Below are 12,879 nucleotides of genomic sequence, written 5' to 3'. Positions count from 1 at the left end.
GATGGATTCCATACGGTTCTTGATATCACTAGCGACACTCAGTAAATGGAATGTGTATCAGCTCGATGTCAAGAATGCATTTCTCAATGGTTATCTAGACGAGGAAGTCTACATGCAACAACCAGTCGGTTATGCTGAACCAGGAAAGGAAAACAAGGTTTGCCATCTCAAGAAAAGTCTCTACGGCTTAAAACAAGCACCCAGAAGTTGGTACAGCAGAATTGACAAGTATTTTGCTGATCTGGGATACATGAAGTCTAATGCAGATCATACTCTCTACTACAAAGTTCAAGGGGACGACATTACTATTGCACTTTTATACGTAGATGATCTGATTGTGACAGGAAGCAAGGATAGCTTCATCAGAAAACTAAAACAAGCCTTATCTGTAGAGTTCGACATGAAAGATCTTGGACTTATGCACTATTGTCTTGGAATTGAGTTCTGGAGAGATTCAGATAGCACATTCATGAGTCAACTCAAGTATGTTGACAGTCTCCTGAAGAAGTTTCATACGGCAGATTGCAAGATTGCAGCCACTCCCATGGAACAGAGTTTGAAACTTACTAAAGATTCAGAAAAGCCTAAAGTCAATGACAGATACTACAGGCAACTCATTGGATCTCTTATATATCTGACAATCACACGGCCAGATATTTGTTATGTAGTAAGCTCACTAACACAGTTTATGGCAAATCCAAAACAGTCTCACTGGAATGCAGCCAAAAGAGTCTTGAGATACATCAGAGGTACAAGACAGTTTGGGATAGAATACAGAGGAAGTCATCCACGGTTGTATGGATACTGTGACAGTGACTATGCTGGAGATCATGAGACCAGGAAATCGACACAGGGATATGCATTTTTCCTTGGTCAAGGTGCTATATCATGGTTGTCAAACAAACAACCAACTGTTTCTTTGTCTTCGACTGAAGCAGAATATAGAGCACTCACTACAGGTGCATGTGAGGCTATATGGCTCAGAAGACTATTGTTAGAAACAGATTACTTTGATGAGTCAAAGCCAACAACAATATACTGTGATAATCAATAGGCTCAAGCATTGGCCAAAAATCTAGTATATCACTCCAGGACAAAGCACATTGATGTCAGATTGATGTCAGAGAGCACTTCATCAGAGAAAGAGTGTTACTTGGTGACATCACACTACAGCATTGTGATAGCAAAGAAAATGTTGCAGACATCTTTACCAAACCACTCGGTAAAGAGCTATTCGAGAAACACCGACGACTAGCTCTTGGTTTGATGCAGAGGAAGGACATTCCCATTAAAGGGGTGTGATGGAATGTAATGCTCAGTCCTTCTTCGATTCCCCAGAATCATCATCTTGAGGGAAGGCCTACTTCATGATGTTGATCTTGAGGGAAGGTGTTGAGAGTTCACGCTCAACATCATGTGATCATGTGTGCATAGCACCATCACGTGATCATATGTGCAAAGCACTAACCTTATAGAGTGCTATAAAGGAAAGGGTTAGATTCCCTAACCCTAACCCTAAAAGGGTTTGTATATATTCTATTTTTTCAACTAATTCTAGTGTACAATTAGTCATTTGTGGTGTGCTCTCTAGCTGCGCCCTCTCTCCTCATCTCCACTCTTCTCCTCTCCCCTCTTCATATTTTGTCAGAAACTAGATCCTAAGTCTACAAAACGCATCTTTCTGGGTTATGAAAGTGGAGAGATGGGCTATCGTCTCTGGGATCCAAAAGCAAAGAAGATCATACGCAGCCATGATGTAGCCTTCAATGAGAAGAAGATGCATAAGGCACCCATGAGGGATGTGGAAATGAGGAGAATCACTTTCCAGGATGTGAATCCACTTGCATATATTGATAGACAGCAAGCTGTCCATGCACCAAATGTGCAAGAAATGGTACCACCAAGTACTCCCACAGGTATACAATCAAGGGTAGATGATGGATCATCTATTGGTGGAAATGATGAGCCAAATGTGGCTGATATGCAAGTGGGACAACAAGTTGAAATGCCCTTGAGAAGATCATCTAAAGTGTCTAGACCGCCTGATAGGTTTGTTCTAGGGGTAGACTATGTGATGCTTACTGATTGCGGGGAGCCTTCTTGCTACAAAGAGGCTATGATGCATGAGGATCAATGCAAGTGGGAGTATGCTATGCAATCAAAGATGAGTTCACTTATGAAGAATAAGACTTGGGACTTGGTTTCTTTGCCACACATGGAAAGAAAGCATTGCCATGTAAATGGGTCTACAAGATGAAGGTCACAGGTGATGACGTGCCTAGGTACAAGGCCTGTTTGGTCACGAAAGGGTTCAAGCAAGAGAAGGGTGTGGACTTTGATGAGATATTCTCTCTGGTTGTGAAGATGACCACACTTAGATGCATGCTTGGGCTAGTGGCAGTAGAGGATATGGAGCTTATGCAGATGGATGTCAAGACAGCTTTCTTGCATGGGGATCTGCATGAGGAAATTTACATGGTGCAGCCGGAAGGCTTTGAAGAAAAGGGCAAAGAGCATTTAGTTTCCAAGCTGAAGAAGAGTCTCTATGGTCTTAAGCAAGTGCCTAGAGAATGGTATCACGAGTTTGATGCTTTCATTCAGTCCCAGGGTTTTAGAAGGAGTGAAATTGATCACTGCCTCTACACTAAAAGGGCTAAGGATAATAGCCTGATTCTCCTGGCACTATATGTGGATGATATGCTATTGGCTAGCAAGAATACTTATGAGCTAGATGCATTAAAGGCCAAGTTGCATGAGGCCTTTGATATGAAGGATTTAGGACTTGTAGGTCATATTCTTGGTATGCGCATCACGCGTGATCGGAGTAGGAAAAACCTTTGGCTTTCACAGAAGGAGTATGTTATAAAAGTATTGCAGTATTTTAATATGGAGGGGGGGAAGACAATGAGTACTCCATTGCCTCCATATGTGAAACTAAGTCATACAGATAGTCCCAAATCAGATGAGGAGAGGGCCATGATGGCCAAGGTTCCTTATGCATCAGCGGTTGGGAGTCTTATGTATGCTATGATAGCTACTAGACCAGACATTGCATTTGCAGTGGGAGTTGCTAGCTGGTATATGGAAAGAGGCATTGGGAGGCAGTTAAGTGCATTATGAGGTACATAAAGGGTACCAAGGAGATGTGCATCTGCTTTGGTAGAGGAGACATGCTGTACTTGGGTACACAGATTCAGACTATGCAGGGCATGTGGATAGCAGGAGATCCACTTCTGGTTATGTGTTCACCTTTGCAGGTGGTGCAGTGTCGTGGATGTCTCACGCACAGAAGTGTGTTGCGTTGTCTACCACAGAGGCTGAGTATGTTGCAGCCACAGAGGGTTGCAAGGAGGCTATATGGCTTGATCGGCTAGTGGGAGATTTGGGGATTCATACAGGTGTACCAACATTGCATAGTGATTCCATGAGTGCTATTCAGCTAGCATAGAATCCAATCTTTCATGCAAAGACCAAACACATTGAGGTCAGATACCATTTCATCAGGGAGGTACTTGAGGACAAGTGCATAGAGCTTGTCAAGGTTCATACAAATGATAACCCTGCAGATATGCTGATAAAGAGTCTACCTAGTCAGCGGTTTGAGTATTGTCATGCATTGATGGGCATTGGATATTATGCTCACTGGTTGTTCTCCCTTAAAGGCACATTGTCCTTTAAGTGGGACTTTGTGGGGGTTAAAGGTCACTGTGCCTTTACCCCGGTTATGTACAATACTCAAACACATATATAAATGAATGAAAAAGAAGATTAGGGTGTTTTGCACCCACCGAAAAACTTGTGTGGCTCGCTTTTTCTCTCTCTCCCTCTTTCGTTCTGCTTTCGTTGAGAGCACTCTCAGGAAATTGCATGTGAATGAATTCAAGGCAATAAAGCATAATCCATATCATTCCCATAGCCAATATTACTTTTTCAATGTTAGCTCTGCTACAAAGTATCCCATGTAGCTAGAATTCACTGCAACCTATACATGAGCTTTGTAATCTCTAAGCCACAAAAAAGTCCCAAGAATTGAAATACAATTTTCCCTTTCACAACTTGCAATATCACTTAATCCTTCCCCCAAGGGCTATGAAGCTTTTCTTAAAAGGCACAAAATTTTGACCCTTGTTCATACCTATCAGAATCCATAGGGAATGGAGTCTGAGATATGCTCCTTCCTAGCACAACTCTGGGTATCCTTCTTTCATGTCAATCCTCTACAATCAATGTGTGATCACCATGCATTATGAAGTTACAAAGTGCTTCTCTATCCTACTAAATCTATGGCTTCTTTAAAGTCTCTGCACCCTAGAATATCTACCTAAAATGTCCTAATCTATGTCCCGGCTCCCTTTCTTTTTTGATGCCACCCAAAGGTGTTTTGTCTCAATGATGTTGGTTGCTTTATAGACTTGAGTTCTCTTGGCATTGCAATAGTATAACAAAAGAAGGGAAGGCCTTCTCTTGATTCCCTTCATCAATCCACTCCCCTGAGATCCCACTGTAGAAATTTATGGGAACTCCCCTATAAAACCACAATCTCCATGCACCCATGGTAATAAGATACATGTGAGGGTTTCATCTATCAAGTTAGATTGCCTACCTCCTAAAAGGACATCAAAAACCAAGGCATCCTCATTAGCACCACGAAAAGACATAACCTATAGAAGAATGCCCACTCTTGTGAATGCTCCCATCCAAGTGGAACATGAAATAGGCATATCATATTTGTCCATCCAATTCACTTGAATGGTTCCAATCCAATCCTATGGCATTGTCACCTCCTACTACCTAAAGTCTCTCTATGTTGCCACATATCGATCAAATAGAATCATTAGTTCATCAAGGGCGTTGTCATTTCTAGTGCAGTCTTATAGATGATCATGGCTACCTTTTAGCAAAGCTTGGCATTCCACTGCTTGCACTGTAGCTTTTGAACTTTCATACAATAAGCTACCCTTAATCTTATTTCATCAAGCTTTTTAAGCTCAATTAATCTCTCCAAGAGGGCTTCTTCAATTAGTCAACTTCCTCTTATAAATCACCATTGAGGAATGCATTCTTGACATCCATTTGATACATTTCCCAACCCTTTGCTTCAGCCATGGCAATAACCAATCTACTCATTGCAAATTACTATAAATTTCAAATATTTTTAAATGTAGATTTGAATTTCAAATTAATTCAAATTTGAATATCAAATTCAAAATTCAAATTATTTCAAATTTTAAATTATTTGAATTTGAGTTTCCAATTTTAAATAACTTTGCAATTTGAAATTAAAACTACATGTTTGAATTTGCATTTCATTTTATTATTGGAGAGAAAGAGAGAGAGAGAGAGAGAGAGAGAGAGAGAGAGAAAGAAAGAAAGAAAGATGTATTAACGTTTGCGGGAGGCCTCACGGGCCTATGGGACAAAAGTGTGGAAACAAAGTAAACTCATACAAGCCACAGTGGGCTGGAGCGAAGGGCTCGCTAAGGCCCTCGCTGAGTACTAGAAAACACATAAATTGAAATACTAATGTAGTACATCATATCAAGTCAGGCCAGAAAAGCCAAATAGTGTGTAACATGAGTGAGACATGTCAGGCGCTCAAGGCTAATGCTCCAAAAACATGATCTGGCTCCATGTATCCAGGCTCCGTGATAGCTCTCTGGTGTGACACAAAGAACTCATGTATCTGCATCTGTCAAGCTGTTTGACACTATGGTGGGGGGTGTGGTCTCCTCAATCTTTGGATCCAATGGGCTATGTCAAGTGTAATGCCACATCTCTATCGGTCGCCTCTGAGAAGAGCTGAGATAGGTCGAACCTCAATCGTGTGTGCTCTGGTCTCTTGTTGCATGTGAGATCCCCATGATCCTCGTCTAGTAGTGGTGGCGTGTTGACTCCCTCTATTGACCCATCTATCTCTCATTTCAGCTAGCTCCTCCTCCTCTACTCCCAAGTGCCCTGGAGCTGCTGACTCAAATGCATAGAAGTTGATGACCTGCCTCTGCGTTCGGTCCACCTCAGTGTCCTGTGACGTGGTGGTCACATTTTGCTGCTCTTTGATCCATTGCAGTAGTGTCTCTCTGTGTCTCCGCATCTCCATTAGGTAGAGCCCAATACGGACCTAATCCTGGAAGTGGATCAGTCCGTGAGAGTGGGCCAAACTCATGTCCCTCCTAAAAAAGGCAATGGTAGTGCCCTCGAATCTCGTAGTAGGCGAGACACATACAAAGAAAGTCATAGCATACAAGTTCGCTGCTCTCTAGGTATGCCTGCAGCTCTCTCTCTTGTGTGGGATTGTTTTCTTGTATGCATGTAGTCAATGTATCTTGCATCGATCGTGTAATTGTGCTATCCATTTTTGTGATGTAGGACGTGCAATAAGATGCAGCAGCATATGGGTCCATAATAAACTATATATCCATATTTGATTGCCACAGGAAGCTAATCTTCTTATTGAATTCGTGAAGATGTCTTTTGGTTCATGTTTTAAGAATAATGTTGTCTTTGTTATTGAAGCTCTCAATGAAAGGATATATGTTTCCACGTTGATGTGTAAAGAGTCCAACCAATGGAAGAAGGATGTGCTCGTTCTTGTGTCAATATTTTGTATTTGTTGGCAAATGTAAAGGTAGCTTTCCCTGTACTTGTGGCTGTCAACATGGTCTAGCGGAGTATCATTGTTGCATGCAATGGCGGCTTGGGATAGCAAAACCTAAAAGACCTTCGTTGCCCCTTGAGACATGTTCTTGTATGCCTATGCGTTTGTATCTCCTTCATGTTTTCATTTAACAAATCCTTGTTGCATGTCACGTGTTCATCCACAAACGCTATTACCTCGTTTTGATTGCTCGAATGATATTTTGGTGCCTCTTCAACCCATAAGATCTCGTGCTCGTGCTGGCTACCTCTGCTTTGGAATTCTGTGACAAAGAAGTAATCAACAATGCCACCAAGTACAGAGTTGTCATTACGTAGTAGCTGTATCATATTCCGTAATTTTGTGTGTAGCACTGTGCACTCAATGTGGGGTTTTGTTTGACCAGCTACATGATGGCTGGTCTTGAGATGCCCCTTTGCTGTATGTGGTGTTGACCAAAGTCTCCCACATTCGCTCGACACATGAGAAGGTAACAAAGAAGCATGGTTGTCCTAATTGACGCATCATTGCAAATACCTCTTTGCGTAGTTTTCCTTATGGTCGGGGGAAGTGCGGAGGCTTTCAAAGTCCATATATCCTATTCCTGATTTCAGTACTTGTTCAATGTTGGTGTTATTTTTGACGTCTCGCGCACATAGAAACCTGTTCTTTAGCATGCCTTTTCATAAGCGCACCCATATAGATTGCATCACTTGGTGGATCAAAACCTTTATCGCTTTAAAAAAACATTTGCAACATTATGAGCAAAATTTAATGACTTGTGTGTTATGTCCCACTTTATTATATCCAAATATGTTAGTTTGCTATTGTGAACAGCTCTTGGAAACCCAAAATAAAGTGATGGGAGATTTAGCCAAGCACCAGTTCATAGAAGCCGCGAGCCGCATTGAAAATGCATGGCAGAAGACAAAAGAGAAGCCCTAATCCCACGGAATACACATAACATCAACCCTAACCACGGTTGTAACACGAGTCAAATTGACTCGGACAAAGAGTTTAATCCGGAAGGCCAAGGCCACCACCAGAATCCCAATGGACCCTTGGAGGGCCAAAAAGGTGAGAGTAATGTTACCCGGATGTGAAGAGAGATTGCAATATTACCCGGATGTGAAGAGAGATTGCAATAGGGAAAAGTTTGGGGTTAGGGTTTTACATAACAAAGCTGGAGGCCAGCCATTGTTTTTCCTTTTCTTCTCATACGCCCTCTTCTGTGTGTTGATCGCCATAGCCAATCGCCATAGCTATGGTGGAGAAGGGCAAGAGCCGGAAGGACGAGGTCGTTACCCGCGAGTACACCATCAACCTCCACAAACGCCTCCATGGCTGGTATTTCCTTTCTTCCATTCCCCGTTGGAATTTGTTGGCTTTCTCTCGTAGATTTCCTTCTGTCCTCTAGCATCTTGCTTTGTCCCTTGAAATTCCCATGCTTTCGCCCTTCCTCTTTGGTCTTCGACGCGTTGATTGATGGCTTTGCTGCAGTACTTTCAAGAAGAAGGCTCCCAAGGCTGTGAAGGAAATTAAGAAGTTTGCCCAGAAGGCCATGGGCACGACAGATGTGCGTATCGACGTTAAGTTGAACAAGCATCTCTGGAGCAGGGGTATCAGAAATGTCCCCAAGCGCGTCAGAGTCCGCATCGCTCGTAAACGTAATGTTGAAGAGGATGCGAAGGAGGATCTTTACTCCTATGTCACCGTCTCCGATTTGCCTGCATCAGGCTTCACGAGTCTGGGCACGAAAGTTGTTGAGGAAGATTAGTTTATCGATCACGAGGTCGGTCACCCTGTCCACCGGCACGAGGTCTTCTGATTTGGAATGTAATTTTTGCTTTAATCAATTATCGAGACCACAAACGTTACGATGCTATATTGAGATGATATGCCTATGGCGATGTCTATTTTGTGCGAATGTTTTCACACATCCGCAGAGAACTGTTTTAGGTTATATGTGGATGTATCTTGATATCGGTGGAAAATGAGATCAAATGCCCATTTCTTGGCCTAGCCTCTATTCGGTCGCCACAATATCCTCGTCTGTGGTCTTTGAATGCGTAGTCCAGTTTGAGGGGTAGATTGCGTGAAGTTACTGTGCTTACGTCATTAGTATGTGTTAATGAGTGTGGTGAGCTGTGAATTGTCTTCTTCGGAATTAACTTGATTTGCTTGTGCTTGTCTGTGCTCTCGAGTCATGGTTTATATTGCTTCTTAAACTTTACAGCCTCTCTTATGAGGCAAATTATATTCTACCAAATACAGCAGCTCTTGATTGGAACCCATTAAGTGCAGATCCATCAGTTCCTTAAAACACAAGGTAGTATTTCCTTTTTGTGGCCTCTTTGACCACCACATGTTCTCGTCTTGTAAGATTAGATCGATATTTATGATTGTTTAATTTGTTATTTCAATATGTAGGTAGGTCAGATGATTTAGGCTTCTCCTTCCCAGCTAGCCAACCGGGTTTCCACGTGGAGAGTGTGATAGAACGCAGAAAAGGAGAGACTATTCAATTTATCCTGTATTGAAGTTTCAATTGACAGGATATGACAAGATATGCTCACTTAATTTCCTTCATTTTCATATGCATTTTACATGTATACTGAACGCAGAAAAGGAGAGACTATTCAATTTATCCTGTATTAAAGTTTCAATTGACAGCATATGACAAGATATGCTCACTTAATTTCCTTCATATTCATATGCATTTTACATGGATACTGTTGCCCAATTTCCAAAAAAGTTTTTGTGCCAATTTACCTCTTCTCGCTCTCAGCTTTACCATTTTGCTGTTTGACACTAACTCTGCTGCACATGCTTTGTGTTGTCAGTGCCCATGCCATTAATCCAATCGCAATTTGTATTGTTCCAGCTGGCTTGTTGCTTTTGAGTGGTCTCTTGATGCTACTTTGAATGGGGTGCAGCACAGTAGTTTAGAACTACCCTTTTTTACCAACTGCAGCTTTGTTTCCTTTTTTGTGAGGACCTCTGAAGGTTTTATTTTTTGTTGTGTTCTTTATTCTCTTTCCACTACATGTTCCTTCTGCTTCTCTCCTTCAACCAGAGAATGATTACAGTAGTGCATCTTGCTGCTCTGTACAGATGTTCCTTTTCCTTGTGTTATCCTTAGGATTTAATTTTTGCTTGCTCCTCCTGTATGATCTTCAGTTTGAAAGAATTGCTTTTTCTAGAATCCTTGAACCCTTTTGCATGAAACCCCTGGAGTATGGTGTTAGTGACCATACAGCCAGGTAAGTGTGATGTAAGGCAGGTGATAATTGGTCGTGGAGAATTGTCAGCTCCAAGGGAGGTGCTGAGACAAGTTTATACTCGTGTCCAGTGGTGTAAGTAGAAGGTTGAAACAAATGAAAAGAGGACCTAACGGTCTAATGAACATGTAGGAGTAGGGTTATAGGATGATATGTGAGAATGGAAATGGGCTTTTGGAAACTAGCATATTAGGTTTCAGGTTATCTGATTGATGATAAATTGGCATTTAACAAATGGGAGCAAGCTATGAGCTGGTATTGACCATCTAACCAGATTAGTGTGCCGCTGATGATGATACAATGTCTCAGCTTAAGGGGGGTTTGAGGTTTTTCATTTTAACAACGAAAGTAAGTTTAGAATTAAGGTTTTGTTTTAACAGAACGCTTAATTGTAAAAGGTGAGTTTAGGTTACAATATTCATAGGACCTTATTCCCATTGCAAACGTCAGGGTTAGTACGTTTAGAGTTACTGTTTTTTAAGTAGAACACATAATTGTAGTGTTTTATTTTAGTAGAACATGTAATTGTAAAACTCATAGAGGGCTCATTCCTAAAGGCAAACATCTGGTTGTGTTCAAATTAGATTAGATATATGAATGTCCTCCTAGAGAACTTCAAGTCAAAATTCATATTAACCTCTCAAGTCAAAATTCATATTAACCTCTCGCGGAGGAAAGGAAGAGTGGTGATAAGGAAGTAGGCAAGGGCATGATTAAACAAAGGGGCTGCCTAGAGAAATTTCAATCAAAATTAATATTAATTAGTTGTGGAGAAAAGGAAGATGGGTGAAAAGCAAGAGGGCAACGCATGATTAAACTAAGGGTCTTCCTAGAGAACAATTAATAGTAATTAGTTGTGGAAAAATGAAGAGGGGTGAAAAAGAAGAGGGCAAGGGCATGATTAAACTAAGGGATAAAGTGGGGAGGGGAGGGGAGGAGTTTAAATCGAAGGATAATGGAGGGTAGGGGGCTTTAAAGAGGGATGCACTAGAGAATGGGGGGAAAGGGCAAGGGCATATGATTAAACTAATGGGATAAAGGGGAGGGGGGAGGGGAGGTGTTACAATTGAAGGATAAAGGAGGGTAGTGGGCTCTAAAGAGGAATGCACTAGAGAATGGGGGGAAAGGACCACTCTTGAAGGCGTGGGGGACCACTTATGAAGGTGTATTAAAGGAGAAGGGACTTCTTAAACGGGGAGGGGAAAGAGAGACTATAATGATTAACCCTATAGCTTAGTGGTAGGGCTCACTTGTGAGAGAGAAGATTGTGGGTTCTCATCTTTTCTTGAACCTTTGGGGACATCTACCTAAAGAGCTAAACGAAACTCCTTTTTAACAAATGCCTAGCAAGCAATGGAGAATCATAAAACACAATCATGGTCATATACTTAGGACACTATTTGTCACTACAAGTCACAATGACAATTTGTTAACATACAATGACAACGTCATGTTGTCAACTACATTTTACAAGCTCATGTATGCAAAGTATTTGTTAGGAAGAAGTGTTGTTAAACTTTAATTCCAAAGTCCAAAAATCTTAGCCATGACATAAAAGAAATAAACTTGTCATTTACAATGGAAATCCTGTTCGCATGAACACCTCCTTGCAACCCCTTCTTGCCTTGTCCAACACCTCTCCTTGCCATGTCCAACACTCTACTTGAAGCATTGGCACCCGTGTTAATTTTAAGAATCAAGAATGCCAAGTAGCAAGGAGAAAAGAAAGGATTGGGGGAGAGGAGAGATGCCGTTGATCATGATGATAAGGTGCTAGGAGGGAGGGTCATGAGAATTGGGGTAGGCTCAAGCATTGGATCAAAGAGGGAGGGTCATGAGAATTGGGGTAGGGTCAAGCTTTGGATCAAAGCCTATGGACGGGGTAGAGGAAGGAGATAAGGACTGAATTGCCCCAAAGTTGTTAGTACTGATATTGAAATTGTTTGATATGTTTAATATATGCATTTGTAAATAGGAGTGTATAAGAAAGGATTGGGGGAGAGGAGAGATGCCGTTGATCATGATGATAAGGTGCTAGGAGGGAGGGTCATGAGAATTGGGGTAGGCTCAAGCATTGGATCAAAGAGGGAGGGTCATGAGAATTGGGGTAGGGTCAAGCTTTGCATCAAAGCCTATGGATGGGGTAGAGGAAGGAGATAAGGACTGAATTGCCCCAAAGTTGTTAGTACTGATATTGAAATTGTTTAATATGTTTAATATATGCATTTGTAAATAGGAGTGTATACTTATTTATTCATACATTCATTTTTTATATATTTGTGTGTGTGCACATGCGTTCTATTTTTCCTTTTTATATATGTATATTGTAATATAAATGCATTTATTTATTTACACAAATATATATCTTTTATGGGTCACCTCAATCTACATTCGCATTGGTTTATAGGACCCTTCATTTCGAGGGTTCAACATTGTGTCCATTTTGTCGGTATAACTATCCTCACGCATTTTTGGGTGAAAAGCAATCCTACCATGCACACATGAGTTCGTTTGTGCATGCGCTCATTGTGTGTATACATTACGCACATGTGCGTGCACGCGCACACATGCACACACGCATGCATACATACGTAGAGAGAGAGAGAGAGAGAGAGAGAGAGAGAGAGAGAGAGAGAGAGAATATAAATAACTTTCCCAAGTAAAGCCACTCCTCCAGCTTCTAAATATAGCCAATCACTTTCAAGCGCGCACGCACGCACACACAGATATATATATATATATATATAGCCAATCACTTTCAAGCGCGCGCGCGCACACAGAGAGAGAGAGAGAGAGAGAGAGAGAGAGAGAGAGAGAGAGAGAGAGAGAGAGTATAAATAACTTTCCCAAGTAAAGCCACTCCTCCAGCTTCTAAATATTTAGAAGCTGGAGGAGTGGCTTTACTTGGGAAAGTTATTTATACTCTCTCTCTCTCTCTCTCTCTCTCTCTCTCTCTCTCTCTCT

The 12,879-nt window shown here is 41.5% G+C and overlaps 1 protein-coding gene across 1 annotated transcript; it reads left to right on the top strand.

The window, feature by feature from the left end:
* Positions 1-7,812: 7,812 nt before the first annotated feature.
* LOC147897820 (large ribosomal subunit protein eL31-like) lies at positions 7,813-8,530 on the top strand. Its single transcript, XM_087380815.1, has 2 exons — positions 7,813-7,981; positions 8,135-8,530. The coding sequence occupies exons 1-2, from the start codon at positions 7,899-7,901 to the stop codon at positions 8,409-8,411; spliced, it is 360 nt and encodes a 119-aa protein (XP_087236941.1). The 5' UTR covers positions 7,813-7,898; the 3' UTR covers positions 8,412-8,530.
* Positions 8,531-12,879: the final 4,349 nt, after the last annotated feature.

This window comes from Dipteris shenzhenensis, chromosome 10 (assembly GCF_047967505.1).
Source record: "Dipteris shenzhenensis isolate YYH24624 ecotype China chromosome 10, Dip_SZ_1.0, whole genome shotgun sequence".
In the NCBI taxonomy this organism is placed as follows: domain Eukaryota; kingdom Viridiplantae; phylum Streptophyta; class Polypodiopsida; order Gleicheniales; family Dipteridaceae; genus Dipteris; species Dipteris shenzhenensis.
Note: the sequence above shows the minus strand (reverse complement) of the source record. Positions and strands in the feature narration are given on the sequence as shown.